This window comes from Crocuta crocuta, unplaced genomic scaffold (assembly GCF_008692635.1).
Source record: "Crocuta crocuta isolate KB4526 unplaced genomic scaffold, BGI_CrCroc_1.0 scaffold155, whole genome shotgun sequence".
In the NCBI taxonomy this organism is placed as follows: Eukaryota; Metazoa; Chordata; class Mammalia; order Carnivora; family Hyaenidae; genus Crocuta; species Crocuta crocuta.
This window is the reverse complement of record NW_027530365.1, coordinates 189,303-215,155: the sequence shown is the minus strand read 5'-3', so window position 1 is coordinate 215,155 and position 25,853 is coordinate 189,303. Positions and strand designations below refer to the sequence as shown.

Below are 25,853 nucleotides of genomic sequence, written 5' to 3'. Positions count from 1 at the left end.
GAAAAACACTCGGAATGATGCCTTGTATTTGTTTGATAAATACTCCTCTTCCTCTCATCTGGATGAAAGCTCAGTTCCGTTTGCTGGGCTAGACTCCCTTGTTAAATGGCAACACTGCAAATCTCACCCCAGATAGAGACCCTGTCACCTGGCGTCCACTCTGGGTGGGGGAGGGGTATAGAGCTGGGCTGCCTCTCTGGAATAGTCTGTATGGCAAGGTGACTTTGCGGAAATGCCCTGTCAACCATAAATGCATCACAAGTATTAGTGTTACAATCTCATTTTTCTAATACTTTATAATCTAGAAACAATAGCATAAGCACAATCCGAGCTCCCATTTGCTTGACAACTTACCGTGAACTCGATAAAGTGTCCACTGCTTTTCCCAGGCCCACTCACTGAATGTTCTCAATGATCTTATAAAGTTGGAACTATTTTCATCTCAATTTTTTTCTATAATCTTTTTTAAGTAGGCTCCATGCCCATCATGTGGCTTGAACTCACAGCCCTGAGATCAAGAGTTGCAACTCTACCAACTGAGCCAGCCAGGTGCCCCTTCATCCTAATTTTAAAGATATGGAGAATAGTATTCAAAAGTGACTCAAAATCTCAAGGGCGATTCAAACTCAGGTCTGCTGGTTCCCAAGCCTATGCTTTTAACTACACATTATACGTGTGGATTGAATATGTGTGTTTTAAGATGAGGAACAGGCCAATGAGCTCCAGATATCCCATCAAGTGCCAGTAATCCTGCTCTCATATTCTGAGAGTTCTACCTCTGTCCCCTCGGTAGGCATTATGGCATCTCAACCCCACAAAGCAAATGGCAAGGCTTTACTCCCTAAGATCTCCTGAAAATCTCGCTTTCCCATATTCCAAATTAACCAGGTCAAGTTTACTTTATCCACTTCAGATGGGGCCAGGGCTCAGTTGACCCGGCTAAGACCTGAAATTCCAGTTTTTGAGCACAAGGATTTTAAACCTAGCACCTAGAATATTTTGTTTTCCATCTAGGACATCAAAACAAAATACAACACCTTCCTTTAAAAAAAAAAAAAATCAATTTCCTTTCTGAAACTGAAAGAGCATTTTGCTGTCAAGAAAAAAAAAAGACATCAAGAAATAGTAGCTTATTTTGCTTTAATAGCCCAAAATATTTGTGTGACTGGGACTATGCTGCAAAACAAGGCAGAAATCTGTAGACAAGTACGTCTCACTCTGAGGAAAGAACTGATTGGGGAGAAGGCACCAGAAATCGCATTTTGCTGGGTTACATGTAAACAGTTAATGGGGGAAGGATTCACCGAGAATAGAACCTGCACTGTCATTTCATTGGTACATTCTAAGGATGAGAAATGGCCTCACTAGCTGAAGCTCCACCTCCATCTCACACTGTAGTAAACAGAAGCTGGTGCTAGGGAGACAAATACCCACACAGCAGCAGGGCCTAAGGGCATGAAAAGGAGGTGGCATTAGCATAAGCCCCTGGGTCCTCTTTCCCTCTTTCCCACAAATGGCAGTGTCGCACCAAAGTGCCATTCATCAACAACTAGTTAGTGGAAAAAAAACGAATCCTAAGAAGCCTGGGTGAATACGCTTTGCTTCTGTCCATGCTCTTCAATCAGATGACTTGGAGGGTCCGGGGTGGAGGGACGTACCGCATCTGGCCTGTCTTCTTAGGTGATAACAGTGGGTGCAGTGCGCCCCGTCCTTTCTTGGAGTTGAGACACCTTCAGAGCAATGGAAATAAGGGGGGCCAACATGACCTGAGGGAGACACAAGGAGAACCCTTTCCATTACTTTCTCTAGACACAGATCCACAGCTCCAGCCCTCAGATTGCCTCTAAGACCCACACATCTGATGGCCTGCTCCCACTTCCCAAAGGCTCCTCAACTCTGCAAGGCTAAAACCTGCTTCCGGCATCCCTATCTCAATGACTCAACACCACGGCCCACCAAATAAAGCTAATGAACAGCTAAGAGTTACTCCTGACCCCTTCTTCTCCCACATTCTCCTCCAATCTATCAGCAAGCCTATGTGACTTTTACCTTCTAAGTATTTTCCAATGGCCGCCATTTCTCTCCATCTCTCCCAGGGCCACAGATCTTTCTAAATCAAGGTTCTCTTTCTTACCTGGAACAATGGTGCTTCTGCTTCCATTTCTGCATCCTCTAATTTGTTTCCCACACTGTACCCAAAGAGATCTTTTCGAAATGCCACAACACTCTCCTCCCATCTAGCTCTCACTTGGGGGGATGGGGGGAGAGAATTCTACTGTTACAGAATAATATAAATATAAATATTTTACATTATTTATATTAAAATACAATATAAATGTATTTTACATTTACAAATATGTTTATAAATATAAATATTATTTAATATGTTTTTAAACAAAAAAAAACCTATCTAGCTAAACTGCCCATTTTACAGATGAAGAAACTGATATCCAAAAAGATGAAGTGATTTAACCAAATGACTCAAGGGCAGAGCCAAGAGTAGTTCATTTCCTACCACCTACTGTTGCTTTCCCTCATCTTAATCTCCAGCAACTCATTATTTCCGGGTGAAAGCCACAGAAGCAACTCCACATGCTGTCCACGCCACATGCCCTTCCCCCACCAGGGCTCCCACAGTCCCAGAAAGTGTTGAGGCTGATGCCGAACAGCTCCCCAGGTCAGGGAAGGCATCTCCTAGCTGGAACAGCGGTACATCTNTGGACACTTGGTTCAAAGAAACTGATCTTTCATTCTTTCTTTGTATTGACCATGTGCCAGGTGTTAAGACAAAGAAAACAATTTCCTTCTTCCTTTCCTCTTGCTCTGTTATTCTGTGGGTCTATAATGCAGACGCCATTGGCTTTGGTTTAAGTTTTAGGGATACCTATGGCCCAACAGAGATCTGGCAGTGATTGAAACTGGAGTCTGGCCACCGTAAAAAGTGTAAAAGTGAAGCATCCTCTCACCTCCCTCCTTTTATGATAACAACAACTATCGGAGCCACACGTCACAACCTGGTCCTATGCGCCAGGCACAGCGTTTAGAAGTTTGCATCACTTGCCTCCTTAAATCCCCATAATAACCCTATGAGGCAGGTAGGATTCTACCAGGAAAGCAGCTCACAGCACTGGAATGACTTGCCCACAGACACACGGCTACTCAGGCAGCAGGAACTGAACTTAAAATAATAACCTAACTCCAAAACTTATGCTCAAAGCCACTATGCCAAGGCTTTCCAAATGAGCTTCCTAGGATTTTAACTAGAAAAGGTTTTGTGGGAAAATAAGCATGGTGAGATGCCACTTAAACAGGTGCCTTCATCATCAGTTTTCTCAGAACCCTTAAGGCACACTGGGTATTATGCGAGGATGGGGTTAATGTACCACAATACTTCCTAAAAATTTTGGCTATAGAACTCTGGCTGGAGGAGCATTTGTCAAGACCGGTGCGTGAGGAACATATGAGGCGAAAGTCCCCTGTGTGCCACTGGCCCCACCTCGGCTCCTCCCCTTGGGTGGCTGTCCTCCAAGTTCTCTGCCCCACCCCTGGCCCCAGAGTCCCTCCTCACTCTGACATACTTCTAGAGATTCTTCACGTAGGGCCGGGAACCCAAACCGCCAGGCTGCAAGTCTGCAGACTCTTCCATAAAGACCTTTATTTCTGAGTCGTGAAACCATCTGCACCCCCCCCCCCCCAACGTGTGCTCTGCCAGAACAGGCAATCAGACCAAGCAAAGTGGCAAACAACCAGTGACAGACCAGAACATTGGAGGAGGGGCTGATTTGAAGATCAGTTGTCCTGAATCTGTTGCTTACCAGGCATGTAACCCTATTAACTGCCACTTAACCTTTCTCTGCCTGTTTCTCTATCTGTAGTGGGGGTAATCATAGAGTCTACCTCATTTGAGACTTAAATGAGTCAATCCAGTTGGGTAATGCGTTTAGAACAGAGCATGGCCAATAGAAAGTACTGAGATAATTGTCAGCTAGGACTGTTGTTATGCTGTACTTACTGAAGGAGACATGGAGAAAAGTGAGCACATGTGTTTGGCCATTTGAGAAATGGGTTGTGATCGCACAGACTCCGCGCAACCACTCTCATTCCCTCCAACAGAAACAACTAGCCAGGGCACAAGGCTTGGGCATTACCTGGGGGTCCTGGTAGATCTTGGCAATGTCCTTCTCATAGCTGTCGATGTACAGCCGAATGGTCGCCCCTGCACTCCCAGTGCCGCTCAGTCGAAAGATGATACGAGAGCCATCTGCAAAAATGAGCCGCAAGCCCTGGAACAGAAAAGCAGAGATGTCATCCCCACATGCTGGAAGGGAAACTGAAGGCTGGCAAATTACAAGGGGTTCATGTTGGAGATCTAATTTCACCCATACGTGATCAATTGGAGGATTAGATTCTTGATAAATGGTAGCAGTTAAGCCCCATGAGTCTGCCTTGGTCAGCCTGTCACTGCATCCAGCCAAAGGGGGCTGAGCTCACGGTAGTGGGGGGAGGAGGAGAAGCATTCCCAGGGTCAGGCGGGAGATCTGACACGGGGCACAGGGGTGCTGGATGACACAGGCCTGCTGTCACCCTCTCCCCACTTCCCTGTAATTTATGGACTAATCATTCCAGTTTGAAGCCTGATAAATAAGTAAACAAATATGCCACTAGATGCAGAAATCTGATCCCCAGATCAGGAGGAAAACATGGACAGAATGGGCTGAAACCAGAGCAGATGAGATTCCAGACAGATGAGAGGGAGAACTCTTTGCAAAACACTGATAGAGAACCTCAAAGAGAGAACATGAGGCTGCATGCCCCAGATGGCGGAAGCTGGCTATTCCCAACCTATCAAGCGGGATCCTGTGATCAATCTCCCCACACATGATTGAGGACTCAAGGCCAGGTCCATGTTGGAGCCATGCAGACCCATGCCCCTGACCCTCTGCTGCCTTCTTCTCCCACCCCCACCCGGCAGCATTTCTCATCCTCAATAATCTTCTTGCTTCAGGGGACCTGAGGTTGAAGACCCTTGGGTAGATACTCTGCAGTGAGAGGTAGGAAGGTTTGGCAAGGCAGTTATCTGAGAACTCTCTAGCCTTTGTGAGTCTGTCATTCTCCCATACAAAGAAGAACTTCTCCCATAAAGCCAAAGGCCAACCAAAAGGAAAGACACTGCTCCTCACCTGCTATTGGTCACCAACTGCCTCGAGGGTTTAATTGTGCCATTCAGCAGTGAAGACAGCAAATCAAATGCACACAGTACATTCCTGACTCCCTCATCATGGGGAGGATAGAGTTAACTCCCGTTTACCATATCTTGCTTTCTAGAAACATCCTGGGTTGGTCTACCTCTCCCAGAGCTTCAATGTGAAGCTTCTAAATTCTTTTCACTTGATGGCAGGTGCTATATCTACTCCACAAGATTCTCCCTCCTACCTGGTCTTTCAGCTAAATGCCCAGACTTTCTGGTTATAGAATGCGAAGCTGCTGAGTCCTTCCTCACAGAGTGTAGAGAGCCTCACATGCACTCATGCCGACACTCTTCAGCTCCCCTCCTCCCATCTCGCAGATGCTGAGTGCATGGCAGAGTTGGGGTTCACTTTCCCATAAATGCCCACTTTCTCTCTGAAGGCTTCTCCACAAAAACTTCTGCTCTGCTCTGCCATCTTCCAGGCCCCACCCTCTCCCTTTCCATATCCACCACCTACTCTACCCTGGCCTCTCTTTCCAATTATCTGACATCACTTACAACCATCCATACTGGACCCAGAGTTCTCACAGGGGCTGAAGAGGCATAGGGAGAAAGCCCACTGTGCCCGTATTTTGAGGACGGGAGACTCCTGGCACTGAGGGCCGCAGTGACCACGCTCCATCCACCCGTCCGCTTCCTGCTCTCCAGAGAGGCACTGAATCAATCCTGCAGTCCATCTCCTTCAAAGCTGTCAGATGCCTTGAGAAGGACCAGGCCAAAAATCTGGGTCTTTCAGGAAAAAGCAAACTGGAGAGCTGTAACAGAATATTCACCTCCTTCTTTATTATCTCTGCTTCTCAATTATTAGTGGAGAATCCATCCTGTGACAACAGCAGAATCAGAGGAAACAGGACCCCAGGCCCTGGGTGTTTGTGAGAAGCCTGGATAAGGACTAACCTAGCCTGCAGCCTTGGGTCCCTTGCACTCACCAAGGGAAACCCTAACAGCTCCGACCCCATCCAGACATGGTCCAGGCTCTCAACTGTGACTATCTCACTATGCGCTGCTGTGTTAGGGTTGGCTGTATGTCACCTGCTACGGGAATAACAGTTAACATTTCTAAGGCTGGAATGCCTCGTCATTTTTTCTTCTTTTTTTAGAAATCAGAACACACCAGAGGAACGTCTACAATGACACTCTTAGGGCTGGCATTCTGCTATAATCTCTTGGGAGAAAAAAGGGGATTGATATCTAAGGCAGTTGTTCACCTTTCCACCTCTGGATTCTAGAGCTGCGTTCTGCACATGCATTCAACACAATGCCTTGTGCAGGATTCTGGAGGCTGTAAAAATCCCTCTGGAGCTGAAGCTAAGAATCCCAGGAGGAGGGCAGACGGGAGTGCACAGAACCAGGGCAAAACCCATTTCCCTACGAGTATATTTGTAAGCTGTGTGTGACCCAGCCGCAAACTGGCAACCCTAGGAAAACAAGGCAGCAAAGGAGAAATGATCAAGTGGCTTTTTTCCTTTTTCTCTTGAGATTTCGGAGATGAGGCTCTGAGGCCTCTCTCCCGATTCACATAAATCTGTTCCTACCTGATTCCTTGAAACGCTTCCATCCACTGGGTCACTGTATTCAAAGTTGTCAATTTTCTCCACAGTGTAAACCTTATCACCCACTGAGAACTGTTTCCCCACAAAGGAGCGATCAGATATCAAAGCCTCCAAGTCCTTCATCATCTTGTTGGCGCCCTCAGCCTCCACTTCCTCATAATCATACCTGCAAGAAGTCACAAAGGTAGGGCGCCGGGCTGACTTCACATCACACTGAGGTAAATTACCATTTTCTTCAACATTTATTTGGCCGTCTCCCCAAAACCACCTAACTTCAGAAGAAGCTGGCAAAAGGCCCACCTTGTCCATCTCTGGGGAGGGAGCAGGTCAGGGATGAAAGGAAAGCTTTGCAGGATTTCAGGAAAGGGTTAGGAGCTTCTGAATAAGCAGAAAACTGCCATCTTGGCTTTTCTACAGAATAAGCTCTCATAAGCTTCAAAGAAAGGCTTTTGAGAGATTCTATCTAACCTTTAATCACCACATCCTGAGGAGGTAGAATTAAATACAATGTTATCTCTAGAGAATTCTGCATCAAGGAGCATGTGACTCAGGCACTTCCCTTCCAAACTCCTAGAGCTTCTTTGGGATAAATGCTGGGACAGCTCCCAGTCTGGGACCTGCCTGAGGCTGCTGAGATTTTGGCCAAGGAAGAGTTCCAATCTCCACAGGAGCTTCCGAACATGAGGCCAAGTTTTCACTGACCAGATGGAAGGAGCCAAACCCTAAGTCTTTACATCTGAAATGCCTCTGTCCTTTCAGTGGAGGTAGATTCTGGTCCAAAGTGCTTTGGCTTCATCCTCACAGAGGAGGCCTTGTGTGGACACAAAAGGGTCAAAGGAAAAAACGATCATAAAAGAAATTCTTTAACTGTTATTATTACTATAAGAATTGTTCTGGACTTCTTTCTTATGAGGTTAAAGATTCTTACAGGTGGATTTTCTTGACATAGTGGCACATACCCTCTTGAGAGAGTGATTTTTTAGAGGCTCAAGACAGCAGAGTCTATATTTATTTGTGATAGTGACACAAATATGACATGTGTAAGATGACGCCTCTGAGACATGAGAAATACTGGGGAATTAAGGCCAACCTGTTCTGGCTCCAGGATTCTATGAATCAAGGACAAGAGTCCCCTTAATCTTGAAGTCAGCTCTTTTCCCTAGTTAAAATGATAAACAGCAAGAAATTACAACCAGGTGTTTGTGCTTTGCATCTGTGACCTTTGGGTATTTGTGGGGAGTGTTCTATAAATCCTAGGCACAGAGGGGTAAGATGGAAAAAATCTGCGCTTTGGCCCTAGAGCAGGCTACGAATCTAGCCTCTATCAGTTACTAACTGTGCAGCTCTGGGCAAGTTGCTTCATCTCCCAGAATCTCAGTTGTCTTATCAAGAACTGCTTTGAGGCTGACATGGAACAATGCATGCCGAGGTGTCTAGTACTTTTGTTAAATAAGTGAGGGTACAGTAGAATCTTAATTAACCATAAATGGAGGTTCTAGGGACTTTATTTGAAATACTTATTTAGCAATTATTTGACATTGATAAAAATATGTTAAAATGGTTTTTTAGATGGAGACTTTTAACTGATTCAAGAGTGACACCTTCCTTCTCCAAACAAACCCTCCTAACTTTAGGGTTACTGGCTACTGTTCACTTGTTGACTCATTGTGTTAACTCATTCATTTATTTATTCAAAGCATATTTACAAGGGGCGCCTGGGTGGCTCAGGTGGTTAATTGTCCAACTTCGGCTCAGGTCATGATCTCACAGTTCATGGGTTTAAGCCCCGCCTCGGGCTCTGTGCTGACAGCTTGTAGCCTGGAGCCTGCTTCGGATTCTGTGTCTCCTCTCTCTTTCTGCCCCTACCCTGCTCACACACACTCTCTCTCTCCTTCAAAGATAAATAGACATAAAAAAATTCAAAGCAGGGGTGCCTGGGTGGCTTAGTCGGTTAAGTGTCCAACTTTCGCTTAGGTCATGATCTCGCGGTTCGTGGGTTCGAGCCCCGCGTCGGGCTCTGTGCTGACTGCCAGCTCAGAGCCTGGAGCCTGTTTCAGTCTGTGACTCCCTCTCTCTCTGACCCTCCCCTGCTCGCGCTGTCTCTCTCTCTCTCTCCTAGAAATAAATAAAAATATTAAAAAAAAATTCAAAGCATATTTACAGTGCACTATGAGTGAGGTGTTGTGCGATACCAAGAAACACAAAACAGAGATGGTCCTGCCTTCATGACACTCCAGGCTCTGAAGAGTTCACGACTGCTGTTCTGAATTACCAGGTTTTTCTGGTTCTTAGAAAGTAGAGATTCTTGCCTTGGTTCCCAGGTACTGTTCCAGTACCATGTGGCAGTTATTATTTCTACCTTCCTCAAAAGAATGACTTTAGGGAGACAGCAATGAACTTCTCCAAAGTTGATAAAGGGATTCTGACTAAGGAGGCTGAATTGCTTAACTGATTTAAGAATCAGTTAAATTCTTACTGACCATCCAGAGATCGTGGATGATTCAATCTGTGATATATTTTTTAAATTCTCTAATTTAACTCACCTGTTTTATAGAAAAGGCAACTGAGGTCCAAAGAAATTACATCTATCCATTTCTTACAGATAAACAATTCATCTACTCTCCTTTTTCTCGTATTTCCTTCTAGGAAATACGAGAAATTTAGGGAAACTTTTGTTAGATTTTTACACTTACCAGGGGAAATGCAAATTGGAATTAGTGAAGCACTACTCAAAAAAAAATATGCCTTTTTAAAAATAGAAGTGTGCATGGCAAAGAGGAATTACTAAGTATTCGAAGTGTTTTGTTCACTGTTGAATCCCCAGTGCCTGGAGTAAAGTAGGTACACAGTCAATATTTATTGAATCAATGAAAGAAGTATTGACAAGTATGCAGCCTTTGGGGACCTATTTTAATGAGTCAGAAAAGTTGATTTAGACTAAGCATAATTGTTTCCATAATTTCAGAAAAAAAGTTTCCATACTTGAGTGCCCCAGAGTTTATAAAACACTTTCTGACTCCTATTTCATTTAATCTACTCAATGCAGACTGTTATTTCCATTTCTACCAACAAGAGAAATGAGTACAGTTTTCTGTTAGAGAGGTTAAATGACTTCCCAGTGCACTAAGGGGCAGAAATAAAACTCTAATCCTTTCTTTGGAATTCAAATTCAACGCAATTATCATGTCCACCTGCAGGTACATTAAACATTTATTTTTACTTTTTAAAAATTTTAAAGAACTTTTTAGAGACAGAGAGAGCATGCATGAGTGGGGGAGACGGGCAGAGGTGGAGAGAGAGACTCTTAAGCAGGCTCCACACTCAGCACAGAGCTCGACACAGGGCTCGATCCTATCACACCAGGATCATGACCTGAGCCAAAATCAAGTCAGATGCTCCACCATGGAAGCCACCCAGGCACCCCATACCTTCAGGGACATTTAAAAAGCTTACAAAACATTTATTCTTTTGAATATATTAATTAAATTTTTAAGTCTCATTCCTTATGGCTAACATAAAAGATGCAATTTCTTTGGACCCTGACTGAATTATTTTAAAATCCTTCAATTTGCAGAGGCTTGATGAACTAGGGTTTTATTATCACTTGAGACAGGGAAGAATTTGTACATGTGAGGATTCTCTCTTCCAGTGGAGGATTCTCTCTCTCACCCTACCTCCGTACTCCAGCCAGGCTGTGACTTACCTGGTGAAGAAATTCCGGCCATACTTTTGCCAGTGATCTTTGAGAATGTCCTCCACACTCTGTTTGCGGGTGGCTAGAATGGAGAGCCAAGCGAGAACAGCCCAGAGTCCATCCTTCTCACGGATGTGGTCAGAACCTGGTGGGGGTGGGGGGGACAGCAAACAGCTGTGAGAAACGTGATTTCTCTAAAACATTTGGGAATGAACTCAATAATAAACACGTAGACCCAACCAAAAAGATGCTCCAGATGGTGGAGCATCTGACTTGATTTCAGCTCAGGTCATGATCCCAGTGTGATAGGACCGAGCCCTGTGTCGAGCTCTGTGCTGAGTGTGGAGCCTGCTTAAGATTCTCTCTCTCCGCCTCTCTCTCTCTCAGTAAAGTAAGTTCCTTTACTGAGGAACTTGAACACATATTGAACTTGAACACATACTGAACAAAGCAACCTGGTATTGAAAAGAAATTGATGCTTAGTGAAGTAATTTAGATATTTACAGCAAATGCCAATAAATACGTCAGTGGAATTATTTGGTAGAACTTGATATATCATTTATAAAGTATGAATGTGAGCAGAAAACAGTAAAATAAATCTTAAACAAATAATGGATGAACATGACCATTATAAATATACAATAATTAAAAATCTGGTAGCTTAATGCAACAAAAGAGAATATCCAGAAAAAGACCCATACACATATGTGACTTGAATATATGATGAATGTGTAGAACTTCAAGTCTATAGGAAAAGAATGAATTACTTNTTTAGGAAAGTAAACAGTTGAGGAAAAATTCAGGAATTTTTTTTTCCCCTATAAAACACTATACCAAAAAGATTTCCAGATGGATTAGATATTCAAGTGCAAAACTTGAAAAGTTTTAGGGGCACCTGGGTGGCTCAGTCAGTTGAGCGTCCAACTCTTGGTTTCAGCTTAGGTCATGATCCCAGGGTCATGGGATTGAGCTACACACTGAGCATGGAACGTGCTTAAGATTCTCTCTCCTTCCTCTGCCCTTTTCCCCCACTCGTGCTCTCTCTCAAATAAACCAGAAAACCTTTAAATCCTAGAAGATATATACAAATAAGATATACAGAGATAAAGATATAAATATACAATATAATATAAAATATATATAAATATTTTTTAAAGTCTTAGGGATGGCAAATACAGGCAAATACAGATTTCATAAAGAAAAAAAATCTAGGTATTTGTCTACTAAAAATTGCCATTTCAGGGGCACCTGGATGGCTGTTAGTTAAGTGACCAACTCTCGATTTTGGCTCAGGTCATGATCTCACATTTTGTGAGATCAAGTCCTGTGTAGGGTTTTGCACTGATATCCCAAGCCTCCTTGGGATTCTCTCTCTCCTCTCTCTCTGTCCCTCCCCAACTCATGTGTGCATGCATGCATTTTCTCTAAATAAATAAATAAATAAATAAATAAAGTTTTTAAAGTTGTCATTTCTAACAGCAAAATCAGTATAGATAAACGTAAAAGGCCACTGGCAAACTTTAAAAACAAAAACACACTTGCAATATAAAATAGATGGTTAAAACATTCAATATAGAAAAAAAATATATATATATATACACATATAAGAAAAAAGTAAAACCTCAATAGAAATACAGACCAAGGCTCTAAATAAACAATTCACCAAAGAATAAATACAGGTACCCAATCACATAAGAAGCTAGCATTATTTTTTTAAAAAACAAATTAAAGTTAAAACCACAATGAGAAACTGCTACTTGCTTGACAAATGGCCACAAATTTTAAAATGAGAACACCTAGTATCAGGGGAGGTTTAAGGGAAATGGGATTCTAGCTCGGGGCTACAATCTTCTGGAGAGCAATTTGGCAAAAAGTATCAAAGCCCTAAAAATGAACCTACTTGTGGATCCAGCAACTCGAATCTAGAACATCTTTCTTTAACCAACAAAAACCTGGTTAAATCAACTGTGGCATATCTGTCCCCTTCTAAGGTACTTGCTAAAATCTTTCTTAAACCAACAAGTTGTTTCCTCTGCATGTGTTCTGGAGACCCTTTCCAGGAGATTGATGTGGGACAGAAGTCTCCTTTTTAGCCTTTAACTTCCTTATTCCAAAACAAACCAAAACAAAACCAAAAAACACCACACACAGATATTAAGTGCTACTTTCTGACTTCTGAATAGGACTCAATACAATCCCTCTCTGATGGTCCTCTGCATTTTATCATGCCTTGAATTCTTTGTGTGCCTGTCTGCCCTTCTTGACTTCCCACTGAGTCTTATTCTTCTTAGAAAGTCAGAGTATCTCGCAATGCTAGCTATATAGTAGGCATGAATATCCTTCCCCTTTTCATCCTTTTGGATTCAACTCAAATGTCCTCTCCTCTCTGGGACTAGTTCCCAGCTTCCCTAGGCAGTTATGAGCTACTTTCTCTTTCTTTTCCTATAGAGACCTGCTCAAAACCTCTGCTGTGGAGCCACACTCCTTGATGATCTATTTATGAGCTTTTCACCCACTTTTCCTGTATATCTTAGAAACATCTCTTATTTATCCTTATAACTAAGTCTGGTGACTAGCATAGCACATGGAATAGGTAAATAACTGTGAAGGAGTACATGATTGAGTTAATTAATTAATCTACTCCAATACTTTCTCTTTCTCCTATTGGTTCGTAAAAACCCACAACTTTTTTTTTTTTCCAAAAGATCTTCTCTTCAGTAAGATATATCACTTTTAGAAACAATAGTTCTCAGAACCCGGATGCTGACAAAACCAGAGATACTTGGCAATACTTGTAGCGCTTTATGTAACAAATGTTTGGTTTACCTAATTTTATTATCTATGGACTGTGATTCGCCTGGATTGCTATTTCCATCCAGAAATTAGCTCTCTGGCCCTCACAGCATTTGCAAATGATGTTATGGCAATAGCTCACCCAGAGCACCAAGATTTTGGCAGCTTCCCCTATATATATTGAGAATTCATGACAAAAGTATCAGCTTTGGAATTATTTGTCTGTGCTCCCAGGGGTATTTTTCTTCCTTCCTTTTTCTTTTTCTTATTTATTTATTTTCTTATTTATTTATTTATTTTATTTATTTGGGCTAGATTGAAAGTATAGTGTTCCTTTGTGCTTTTCCTGTTCTAAGTAAAAAAAAATAAAATAAAATCTAAAAATCTTACCCAACTGTGATCAAGTTATTTGGAGATAACTAAATCACACACCTAATATTATCAACAAAATATCTGCCTTGGGTAACATACACAATTATTCTATTCGCTTTGCATGATCCCTAGTCTTTCTGTAAAGTCTGACTACTCTCACTAATCACATTTATGTAATCAAAAGTCTAGGTAACTCTATGGGGCGCCTGGGTGGCTCAGTCAGTTAAGTGTCCAACTTTGGCTCAGGTCATGATCTAGCAGTTCACGTATTTGAGCCCCGCATTGGGCTCTGTGCTGACATCCCAGAGCCTGGAGCCTGCTTCAGATTCTGTATCTCCCTCTCTCTCTTCCCCTCCCCCTCTGGCGATCTGTCTCTCTCTGTCTCTCAAGAATAAATATATGTTAAAAACATTTTTTTAATACATAATTCGAGGTAACTCTAATGCTCAGAAAGTCTGGACACATTCATTTTCTTTAGGGTTCTAATGAATGATGACAAGCTCCTAGTGAAAAAAAACAACAGTGGTGTACGGGTGCATGTGCGATTGGGGGTATTTTCTAAAGCTGTTGCTTTTGCAGTCATGGGGGTTATATTTCAATGGAAAATGCTTTATATTTAAGAGTCACAAAACCAGAATCTGAAACACTGTTATTTATTCGCTGTTTGAATTTGGACAAGTCACATAACATTTTTAAGCCTCAGTTTCTTTGTACAATGAGGATAATGTCACCTTTCTCACACAACTGTTAAGACTTCACTGTGATGGAAAGTTGCAATATTCTATATACTGCGGAGTACTATATAAATAAATGCAAAATACCATTATAGATAAGGGAAAAATAAAAAACTTTGGGGGAAAATGAATGCTTTCCACTACCTTATTAAGCTTTCAAAAATAATGTCTCTTAACTATACATACTGGTGAAGAAAGTAGAATAGAACCCAATATGCTTTTTTCTCTGGGCAGTGGGATCACAGTGTTTTTTCCTCTTTTTCCTTACCTAATTTTCTTATTATGAATGTGAGTTACTGGTGTCATTTCTTTCAATTTAAATGAAGCCAAGCTCCCACAATTGTGAGAAAAGGGAAACACCACGGGCAAGCACCACAAGTCCTCGCTGATGCAAAAGCAGTGGTGGGCTTTGGACTGGGTCTCTTTTTATTTGGTCCAGCTCAGAGACCAACTGAGTGCATGGGGATTCTGCCCCTTCAGCATCTTCAAACACCTGTCACTTGACTTCGGCCTAATCAGCACCTTGTGATAAGTGTAAACTCAGCTCAGTCAGAGCATACTCTGGGTTTCAGCCAAGAAAAATGTCAACCCTTGCTGAGGGAGCCAAAAGCTAACAGTTTAGGGATTAGGTTCCATCTACCAGTATAGGCATCTCAGGGGTGCTGGGCTCCTGCCTCTGCCAGGTGACGGGTCTGAGGATGGGGGAGCAACAAATGAAAAAGAGCATCACGGAGTTGTCTGAAAACACTTTCTTCCATCTGTCATGTCTCTATCTTTCTCCCTCTCTCACTGCCCATCTTTATCTCCCCTTTGGTCTTCTAAACACGCTATTTTCTCTGCCTGAAAATTTCCACTCCATACCTACCTATTAGCTTGGCTAACATCTCCTGCAATGACTTTCAACCTCAACCCAAACCAGGATGCTCTTCTTGTTGCCCTTCATGCTCACCCCTAGTCTATCGTAGCTTGTACAAGACCATGACTTGTATCCCTAGGTGGTGCCTGGTACACAGCCAGTTCTCAGGAAGGCTTTGCCCAAAGAATGGTCAGACCTCTATTGACTGGCTGGGAGGTTCAGCAGACCTGCTCTGTCTTGTCCTCCTTGGCTTTTCTTGCACAAATGAATTTACTCTGAAAGGACAGGTAAGCTGTTCAGGAAGCCTTTTCCAGATCACTCGAGCGTTTGGGGGCTCTCCCCCAGCAGCCCCCAGATTTTCCATTTAGCAAGTAACTCTGTTCTGCCTTGTGACTGTCTCTGGAACTGTTTCCTTTGGGGAATATAATAAGTGCCTGACAGGCAAAAACTGTATTAACCCAAATTCCATTTTATACTCAACAGATATGAATCACTGCCTCTCATGTTCCAAGTACATAGGAAAATACCAAGATGAATAAGACATGTTACCTGCCCTCACAAATAAGCACAGACATACAGGTGAGGAAAATAGACATGCAGGGTAATAGTGTAACTGAGTTACTTATAATTAGGGTATCAGCCTAGTTTCAGTGGGGCATTCTATCTGGCAAATCTCCAGAGATGGAATGTTCTAACCTTCCCATGGGGACTTCACCTACAGGAAAATGTACTCAAGAGGTATGAAAATTAGACTATGCAGAGAACCAAACAGAAAACCTAATCTTCTACACCACAGATTGGTGCCCTGACTAAAAGCTCGCAGGGCACTCTGTACTTCAATGCTGATCATTCTTCACACTTGTAATTACCTGGCCAGGGTTTGACTTCCTTCCCCAAATGCAGACTTTACAGAGCCCTATACAAGGTCATACTCGGCATTGTGTCCCCTTAGCCTAACTCAGTATCTGGGTCACAATCAAAGATCAGTAAACATTTGAGGAATGAGTTGATGAAAAGGACAGATATGAGAAACTTTTCATAAGAAATTAACATTAAAAGAAATCTGCAAAGCATTAATGCTTTACTTCTAGTTATCATTCCCATAGGATGCATCATTGCTAGAAACTTTCAAAGATGAAACAGGAAAAAAATAGTGCTAACTTCTAGACCTGGCGAGATCATAACTGACTGGCATGTTTCCTTATGCCACCAGGTTCATCTTCAGCTGGTTTCCTATCTTTCTTTCCCAAGCCCCCCATTTTCCTGAGGAAGCGTTTCAAAAGCAGTGACATTCTATTCTATTCGGTGATCTCACTTTCTATTTCCTTCCCAGTTTCCGAACAAATTCAAGGTGGGACAGAACTGACCACTTTGTCCTCTGCCATTGTGTATAAACGTGTATATCATCATCCTCAGTTAGGGGGCAAAATAATTTTGCATCATGAGATCAACCAAAAACAATAGGCTGATGCTATTTACCTCTGGTGCCCATTCCTGAGTCCCTTTATCCCAGGTATCTGTAATGCTGATATCTGAGGAAGTGTTCTAACCTCTGTGGCTATGATAATCATGTGAAACAGCTGCTGTTTCTGCACCATGAACAGGCTAATAGATGCTTGGTAACGTTAGTAATATTATGGCTTCTGCTTTGAAATGCTGGTGGTTTGTTTTATTTGGTGAGCCAGTTCTTCTGAACTCCTTCATGACTCTTTGCAGGCAAACTTCTTTTCCTTTATAAAGCTCATCTGTTCTCACAAAGACCTTGGGTCCCCGACTCTGGACTATGGAGTGGGAATGGTGTTAAGTCCCCACGGGAGTGACACACTGCTTCAATAGGTAAGGTGAGGATTCTCCACTGAGGTGGGTGTTTAAGCAGAAGAGAACCGACTGCCAATTAGGATTCCAGCAACACACAGGAAATCACAGCTGATGGCTTTTAAAGTCTTTAAAGTCTTTTCATGTTCAACCCTAGGATTCTGTTTGTCTAAATGGGAGGATGCCAAGTGAACAGTGTGCTCACTCACTCATTTATTCAACAAGTGTTTGCTGAGCACCTATTCTATGCTGGCCTTTATAGGAGGCTCTGGAGATGTGATGGAGAGTAAGACAGACATGATTCCTGTCTTCATGGAACTTACATTCTAGTGGAGCCTAGATATTAATCAAGTAATTGTAAATAATATTAAAAGTTACAGCTGCAATATGTGGACCAAAGAAGTGTGTGGTGCCATGAGAGCCAATGAGAAGGGGATGTGACCCACAGTGGAAGGTTAGGGAGGCCTTCCTAAGAAACTGCCTCTGCTCTCGCCTGGAAAAATACAGAAATAAATGACCCTCTATTCAACAAAGCTAGAGAATTTAAATATTACAAAGCTTGTATAATTACTAAAGTCCACCCTGAGAAACTCTGTAAAGAAACTGCTGGAAGCATTCACCAGCAAGGAACTAGCAGGTGGAAATTAACTCCTCTATAAACAAGGGGATCAGAAAGTTCAGTTTAATAACTTCAGCTGCCATTCATTCACAGCAGAGGAGATTCATAGTGATGCAGCTTGGTTTTTAAAACATTCATCTCAGAAACATTACAATTTTCTTTATTTCAAAGAAAAAGAGAGTTTGTGGATTATTTTCATGATGCAGTCACTCTTTGCATAAAAAGGATATCAAAGGGAAGATAAAATCATGGCTGGCCCTTAGCATTTGAATGGGTTAATAAATAAACAGGAACAAACTTTAGCAAGAAATAATTTAAAGTTTAATGTTCATGTTCAAAGAAATCAATCCCTCAAAGGTAACTTCAGTGAAGGACAAATTTTCTTGCCAAATTCTCCTGAATAAAAACTAAGAGGGGTTTAATTATCTACATTATATGAGCTAAACAGTATCATGAAATGACCTGAAAGCTAACATAAATGAAAGTTGTTTCAAAAAAAAGCCCAGAGGGGCACCTGGGTGGCTCAGTCGGTTGAGCATCGACTTTGGCTCAGGTCATGATCTCACGGTTTGTGGGTTCAAGCCCTGTATTGGGCTCTGTGCTGATGGTTCAGAGCCTGGAGTCTGCTTCGGATTCTGTCTCCCTCTCTCTCTGCCCCTCCCCCACTCATGCTGTGTTTCTCTCTGTCTCAATAATAAATAAACATTAAAAAAAAAAAAAAAAAAGCCCAGGGCCCAGTTCTCTACAAATAATCAACCTACTCAAGTCTTTGTCAGTTGGGTCACACATGGATTTGGGTTCCATTCTAGACATGATCTAAGTGAGGCACTGGTGAACTTGGAAGCCTCTAGAAGCTGGTGCTGGGTATATAAACAATGTGAAATGAGGAATGACCAGAGGAACTGAGGATGGGTGGCTTGGAGAGGAGAGGACCGGCGAGCTGCTGTCCAGTACGTGAATCACTGTCATGTAAGAAAAGCCACTCTTGCTATGCTGTCTCCAGGTTTGTTCCCAACCAGTCTACATCAGGGACTCCTACGTGGCTCTGGGGCTCAGACCTACCTTGCCCAGTGCTTCTTCCCACATGGGTCTGTGGGGCAGAATGTTACTGGACATACCACAAAAAGAGAGAGGGAGAGAGAGAGAGATGCAGCTAACTATGTTTAGATACAACTATACAAACAGGACTCCTTACAGCAGAATGTTTTGGAATCTTCAAATGCTAATATCATTATGAATATCCAAGACAGAGAGCTGTATTCCAAGTTTTCCAATCCTAGTTGAACTCAGAACCCTCTCATGAAATTAGAAACCTTCCACACACCCCAACACCCTAGGAAACCTTGCTCTAAATTTTTCTCCCTTTCACAATGCTCAGCACTGATATAGGTACAAGGGGTTAGGAAACCAAAGGTTAAGACATGGTCCCTGCCTTCAAAGATAGCTTCAACCATAAAGAAGAATGACTGAAAGCAAGCCTGCACTTGATAGCATTGGGAGCAAATTTCACAGAATAAGACCACCTCACCTCACAGGTTCATGGGCATTCATCTGGTATCCCATGGAATAACATGGCATTGTCCATATTTTATCAAGTAGGAAAAGACTAGGCCAGTGGCCTTGATTTCTCTGACCAGAGATGCAGAACACTGGGAAACCAGCAAGTCTTCTCTGTGGACGGCTGTTCAACTCCAAGACTCATCCATCTTTCTTAATACCCTCCAATTCCATCAAGTCAGTTCATTACCAAGAAGCATTGCCGCTCTCTCAAGGATATGAAATTTCTTAGAACTTTATAAATACAGGTCTCAAATTTACCAGCCCATTCTATCCACTTACCCCAGGACTTGTAGAAAAAGAAATAAAATCGGCATTCTATTCTCTTTAACTCAGTATGAATTGCAACTCAACTGCAAGGCTTACAGAATGCCCGATTTTGATCTTTGCTTTGTTTTAGTACTGAGGGACCAAAATTAGTCCTTTTGCTTCATAATATTGCACAAAGGGATGAAGAGGAGAAGAAATGCAGCCAGTAAGTACCTTGCAACCTGTCTGGAGACCAACACCTAGAAAAGGGCCAGAGGCCTGAATGCATGTACAGAAAGGTGAGAAACTGACGCAGGTTGGATGAGGTAGTAGGTAAGGCCATGGAAGTGGGACTGCAGGATAATATTTGGATGGACAGAGAGGAGGAGGGAGAGCACAGAAAGCGGGGTCTACAGGGTCCCCCAGCCCCTCACGCTCCCCTTTTTCATCACACTGCAATTTATGCAGATATCCTCACGGACAAGGACATATTCTTAATTTCTTGATCACCTAGCAACTTAGTTCCACCTTAATGATCTCCTCTCATTTAACCTTAATAAATCATAACTTGTTGCTGTAGAAAACTTGGGCCCATTAAAGAGAAAGATTTAATGCCATGCTGAAACCTCCTCTTACAGAAAGACGAAAAACTGACTCGCTGCACCGTATTTCTTCCCAGGAATGAAAACATTTATAAAAGTTTCCTTGACCACGGAGGGAAGAAACACATGTTTATCACTCTGTTTAATCTCTACAGATGCAGTGACCATGCCGCCGGGGAGGCCCCCAAACTTCCTGTCTCGGTGGATGTGATCCTCTGAGAGTAAAATTAGCCCTCCTGGGCTAAGCACGCTCACTGCTCTTCCAATGTGTACACTTCACCAGGGTTGTTATAAATAAATTGCATCTTGATTTAGGACACATCAGCTACCGTTGCTATTTCAGTCCTGCCTTAGCAAGTCTGCACTTTCCCTGCAAGTAGTGTTTACAGGAAAGAAAATGGTAGCGCAGGGCCGCACACTTACCGGTCCCGAAGCTCTCCTCCCCACAAAGGGACAGTTTGCTTGCATCCATCAAATTCCCAAAAAACTTCCAGCCTGTTGGGGTCTCATACAAAGCGATCTTTGTAGCATTAGCCACCCTTCAAAGGCATGAAATCAAAGTTACATCACAGCAGGACTGTTAGCTTAGCCATATGAGGGATGGAAAATAGCAACCGTTATTGTAATCAAGGGTCCCATTTAGCATTGCTCAGAGGTACACATAATTCTAAGATTGGTGGAAAATCATAGGAGAAAACTTATGCACAATGGGCTATTATATGTGGAATCAGAGGAGGGGGTAAAAGAAGAAGGAGAAAGAATTAATTCAGATCACTGAGTTTAATATTTTAGAAGAAGCAACAACAGCGGCAAAATGTGCAAGGCTATTTTTTTAGGCTATTTAACCCCAATATGTTTTGGATAGAGACTGCATTTATACCCATTCCATAAAGAACAAAAGAACGGGGCACCTGGGTGGCTCAGTCGGTTAAGCGACCGACTTCAGCCCAGGTCACGATCTCACAGTTCATGGGTTCGAGCCTCGCATTGGGCTCTGTGCTGACAGCTCAGAGCCTGGAGCCTGCTCTAGACTCTGTGTCTCCCTCTCTCTCTGATCCTCCCCTGCTCACGCTGTCTCTGTCTCTCTCTCAAAAATAAATAGAACATTAAAAAAAAAAATTTTAATTCAAAAGAATGATGTTTTGGTGCATATATAATCACAGAATCATAGAATGTTGGGCTTAGGGGGCCACCATTTTACAGAAAAGAGAAACAGGGTCTAGGATGTTATGTGACCAGCCCAAGGTCACAGAGCCAGGATGACCAATGGCCTGCTATTCAGGTGCCCTGTCAATGCTCCTTTCATTTCGTCAGAAGGCCCAGAAACAACAGGGTCCAGTGGGTCTCCCATTTGTAGTGACTTCCCCACACTGTTCCTTGGTCCCCTGACCCCTCCAACACATCTTTTACCCTGTATATCTGTAGAGTATTTAAAGCCTTTAAGCGACCTTTTTTTAAAAGATCCCTTTCCCTCTGAAAAGGAAGCCTAATCTACATTTCACTGTTTTAATAAGTTCTGCCTTCCAGAATGCTTGCCTTATTGCTAGCAAAGCAATGTCATATTTAGATTCTAACATCTGAGGAAAATTAAATCCATAATTTTGAAAGTAAAAGTAAAATAAACCTTTACCTGGGTAATGAGATATTTCCACTTTGGTTCTATATATAGATTATTAATTTTTTCCAAAAATTAGAATTAAAAAAAAATTAGAATTAAGCTGCTCTTGGATGACACAGACGTGATTTCAGGACCTGCTAGGTCTAATTACAACAGCCTGGCCAAAACCACCTCACAACTTCAGATGCAGGGTATGGAGGAGGAATCATCAGGCTCTAATTCGAGCTCTGATTTAGCTGTGGGGTCCTCGACAAGACAGCTAACCTCTCTGACCTTTGGGTTCCTCTTCTTTAGGGTAAGGATTGCTATGGCTCTGTGTAGACTAGAAACCACTCTAGAAATATTAGTCATTACCTTTTTCTTAGCTGAAGGGAAGTCAGCACTAATTCTGTAACACACACACACGTGTGCGCATGTACTCTCACACACACACACACACACACACACACACACACACACACACACACACAGTGGGAAACTACTATATGGGCCAGCTGAGCCAATTAGGAGTCAAGGTTCTGGATTCAAATCCTTAATCAGCCATTTACTAGCTGGGTGACCTTGGGCAAGTTACCTAACTTTTTCGTTTTGTTTTCCCACTTGTAAAGTGGGGCTATAGATAAAACTGACCTCATGAGGTTGTTCTGAGAATTAAATGACTTCAGACATAAGACACTTAGTGTCTCACTCAAGGTAATATTCAATAAATATTAGTTATTACTGTAAGAACCTACCTATATCCATTCTGCTTTCTTCTCTGACCCTGACCTTTTATTCATTCACTCTTTGCTTATCCATTCATTCCACAAACACTTGCTGGGCACCTAACATGTTCCAATTAATATTCTTCCTAGTCCTCATTTATTATTTATTACTTATATTTTTCAATTGTTTTAGAAGTGATCTTGCAAGCCACCTTAAAGCCTTTGTAAATGAAGGGATATGTAATAAATAGATAAATAAGTAAATCACAGGTATCAAGTGTTTATTGTCACTGGGTCCTTCTTTCTCATAAAAACGGAATGTAATTTTCTTTAACTATTTGAGCTTTCTGTTTATTTGGATTTGGGATAAATGAACATTTACTGTGTTTGTGTATGAATGGGTATCCAGCCAGTGATGGACGGGGAATGTTTCTTTATACACTGATCTTATTTCAAATTGCTCTTTCACTCTAACTCTGCGCACGCCTGCTAAAGGACAGTGATGATTCTCCAGAACGATGTCTTTGGTACAATGGGGCTGCGATCTGCTCATTTCTTCATTAACATTCAATCGTCCATTTTTTTAAAGGGGTGTCTGAATGGCGGTGTGTTGTGTCCTACTATGCGCCAGGGGGACAGGCAAAGTTTAGGACAGAGAATAAGACAGTCTTTTCTCTGTAGAAGTTTACAGTCTAGCAGGGCAGACAGTCAAGTAAAAAAGCAATCGGAGCAGGGTGGCAAGCGCTGGAATGGAAGAAGTGCAGGGTAGGAAGGAGGCACAGAGCGGGCACATCTGACCCAGAGAAAGCCCATCTATTCCTTCATAAAACACGCATTTATATGTGGAATATAAAAACAGAACAAAAAAGCTCAAATATAGAGAACAAACTGGCGGTTCCCAGAGGGGAGGAAGGTGGGAGGATGGTGAAATAGGTGAAGGGGATTAAGAGGTACAAGTCACAGAGATGAAAAGCACAGCATAGTGATGACAGTCCATAATACTGTAATAACACTGTATGGTGACAGACAGGGATGACACTTATTGTGATGACCACTGAGTAATATACAGAACTGTCATATCAATATGTTGCACGCCTGAAACTAACAAAACATTGCATATTAATTATACGGCAATAAAAGGGGTTTTTTTTAAATAAAATAAACACTTATTTAGCACACACTATGCATCAGATGCCCAGGCTGCAAGGGGAGGAAGAGAGTTCCGGACACAGAGAAGAGCCTGGTGAGGGCCGAGGGAATGGAGAGACCTACCGGTCCAGGGCCCCACTGGTGGGCATGCTGCGGGCAAAGCCTCGGACCCCAGTTTGCTGGAAATACGGAATGCTGAAGATGTTGGCAGCAATGACGGCCACGGAGTCTGAAGGGTTCACAAAGAACCCATGCTTGCCCAGAATCATGTTTCGATCCTTTGGGAGAAGGGGGATTCAAAGGAAGATCTTTCAATCAAACTGCTGGAAAAACAAACAATCTTACAAGGGGGGAGGGGGAAGGGGTAATAAAACTTTAATTTATAAAACTTAAAACTGATACCTTTATTCATACTGTGTTCTAAACACTGGACTTTGTTTCTAGCGGATCTATACAGCACCACTGCACCAAAGGCACCCCCATGCCAAAAACTAAAACTGTTTTCAATTAAGTGTAAGCACAAACTCCTTCTGAACCAAAGACTCTGTTCTCCCTCCAGAGGCCAGCTGACTTTAACCTCCCAGACCTTTTCCAAACTCTGGAATCAATCACTTCTCTCCCAGAGGAGAGAAGAGATCGAAACAAGAGAGGAAATGTTGGCTATTCACATAGTTTGGTGGGTCTACTAGACATCTTTCAAGGAACAAAGCAGATTTCTTCAAGAAAGGGCACCTAAAGCATAGCCCCTCATTGGATGCAGGACCCAGCAAAACATGCTGCCACCTTCACTACTTCCTTGGTGCCTGGTATACAGGAAGCACTCAAGTAACTCAGCATACAGAGGAAAAAACTCTCATCATATGCTGCTTCAGAAAGATGCATTGCAAAATAATGTCTTCAGGGATCCTTTTCATTTTTTAAAATTTTAATATGGGGAAATTTAATTTTTAGGAAATAATGGAGTCTAGCTGAATTTAAAGGACAAGAGCAATAAAAACATTTTTTCAGCTAAGTAAATACATGTAGTGCCTACTCTCTCTGATACCAAGAATACAAACCCACTTAAATTACATCTATTCTTTGTCTGCTATTCTGTCTTTGTCTGCTATATGTATTCACCAATGTAAATAAAACAGCCTGTTTATTAAAAGTACTAACTGTAGAGAAGGAATACAAGATTAATTCTCTCATTATAGTTTTATCATTTAACCAATGCAAATGAACAAATGGATGTATTATAAGGCCAAAATGCTTCCTAAGGGTTGAATACACTTCGGATGGGTTTCTAGAACCAGACCAGCTCATGAAGCACCAGTCATTCCATCATAACTGAGTCCTGATCACTTTGCCACTTCTAGAAAATCTGAATGTCTAAAATTAAGCACATGGGTTACATTTCAAGGATTCATTTAAGTTCAAGAAGGTCTTCTGATAATTTAGCCCTGACCCCATAGGGCAGTAAGGACTCCTCAACTATCACTCACTCACGGAGCCCACAGGACCTGACAGAAGCAACCTGCTTCTTCCCCCTTTGTAGGACCAGGCCTGGCCTGCGTCAGAGTGCACTTCAATGCACTCGTACTTACCCCATCTCCATCAAAAGCAGCCCCAAAGTCGTGCTCTCCTGTCTTCATGGTCTCCACCAGGTCAGCAGCGTAGGTGAGGTTGGGGTCAGGGTGGTGGCCTCCAAAGTCTTCCAGAGGAACGCAGTTAACTGCCGAGTTTGCAGGGGCACCGAGTTCTTCGCAGAGGATCTTCTTCACGTACGGTCCCACGACTATGTAAAACATGAAATGAAGAATCAGAAAAAAGAACTTTAATTAAAGTATTAGAGGATTGGAGGAGGAGGTGGAGGTGTTCTAAGGAGAATGACATGGACAATGAGAACATGAAAACTATATACAGGGGCCAGCAGAAAGGTAAGTCTCACTGGGATACAAGGTTTTGCAAAAAGAAATAATGAGGGATTTGGTTAGAAAAGGTGGGGCTAGTTGATGAAGGAGAATGGGACAAGGGAGGGGAGTCAACTTCTATGAAGTTCCTACTCTAACCCTGTGCCCAGTGCTTTAGCCATTTCTCACTCCTTCAGAAACAAACAAACAAAAAAAGCTCACAATGTGGTAGAGCTTAGTGCTTTAGAGCTTGGACTCTGGAATCAGAATGTCTGGGTTCAAATCCCAGCTCAGTTAATCACTGGCTGTACAACTTTGGTACAGTTATTTAATCTCTCTGTGCCTCCATATACCCCATCTGCAAGATGAGGATAATAGCAGTAGCCACCTAACAGGGC

General features: G+C 42.4%; 1 protein-coding gene across 1 annotated transcript in view; it reads right to left on the bottom strand.

Moving 5' to 3' along the window:
* Positions 1-1,123: 1,123 nt before the first annotated feature.
* Positions 1,124-25,853, bottom strand: part of PGM1 (phosphoglucomutase 1) — a 64,906-nt gene continuing 40,176 nt past the window's right edge. Inside the window, exons 5-11 of the mRNA XM_077766130.1 lie at positions 25,150-25,340; positions 23,687-23,841; positions 20,516-20,631; positions 10,505-10,640; positions 6,784-6,967; positions 4,149-4,283; positions 1,124-1,766 (exon numbers count right to left, since the gene is read on the bottom strand). Of these exons, the coding sequence (XP_077622256.1) occupies positions 1,677-1,766; positions 4,149-4,283; positions 6,784-6,967; positions 10,505-10,640; positions 20,516-20,631; positions 23,687-23,841; positions 25,150-25,340 (1,007 nt within the window). The 3' untranslated portion in view covers positions 1,124-1,676. The remainder of the gene's footprint in view (positions 1,767-4,148; positions 4,284-6,783; positions 6,968-10,504; positions 10,641-20,515; positions 20,632-23,686; positions 23,842-25,149; positions 25,341-25,853) is intronic.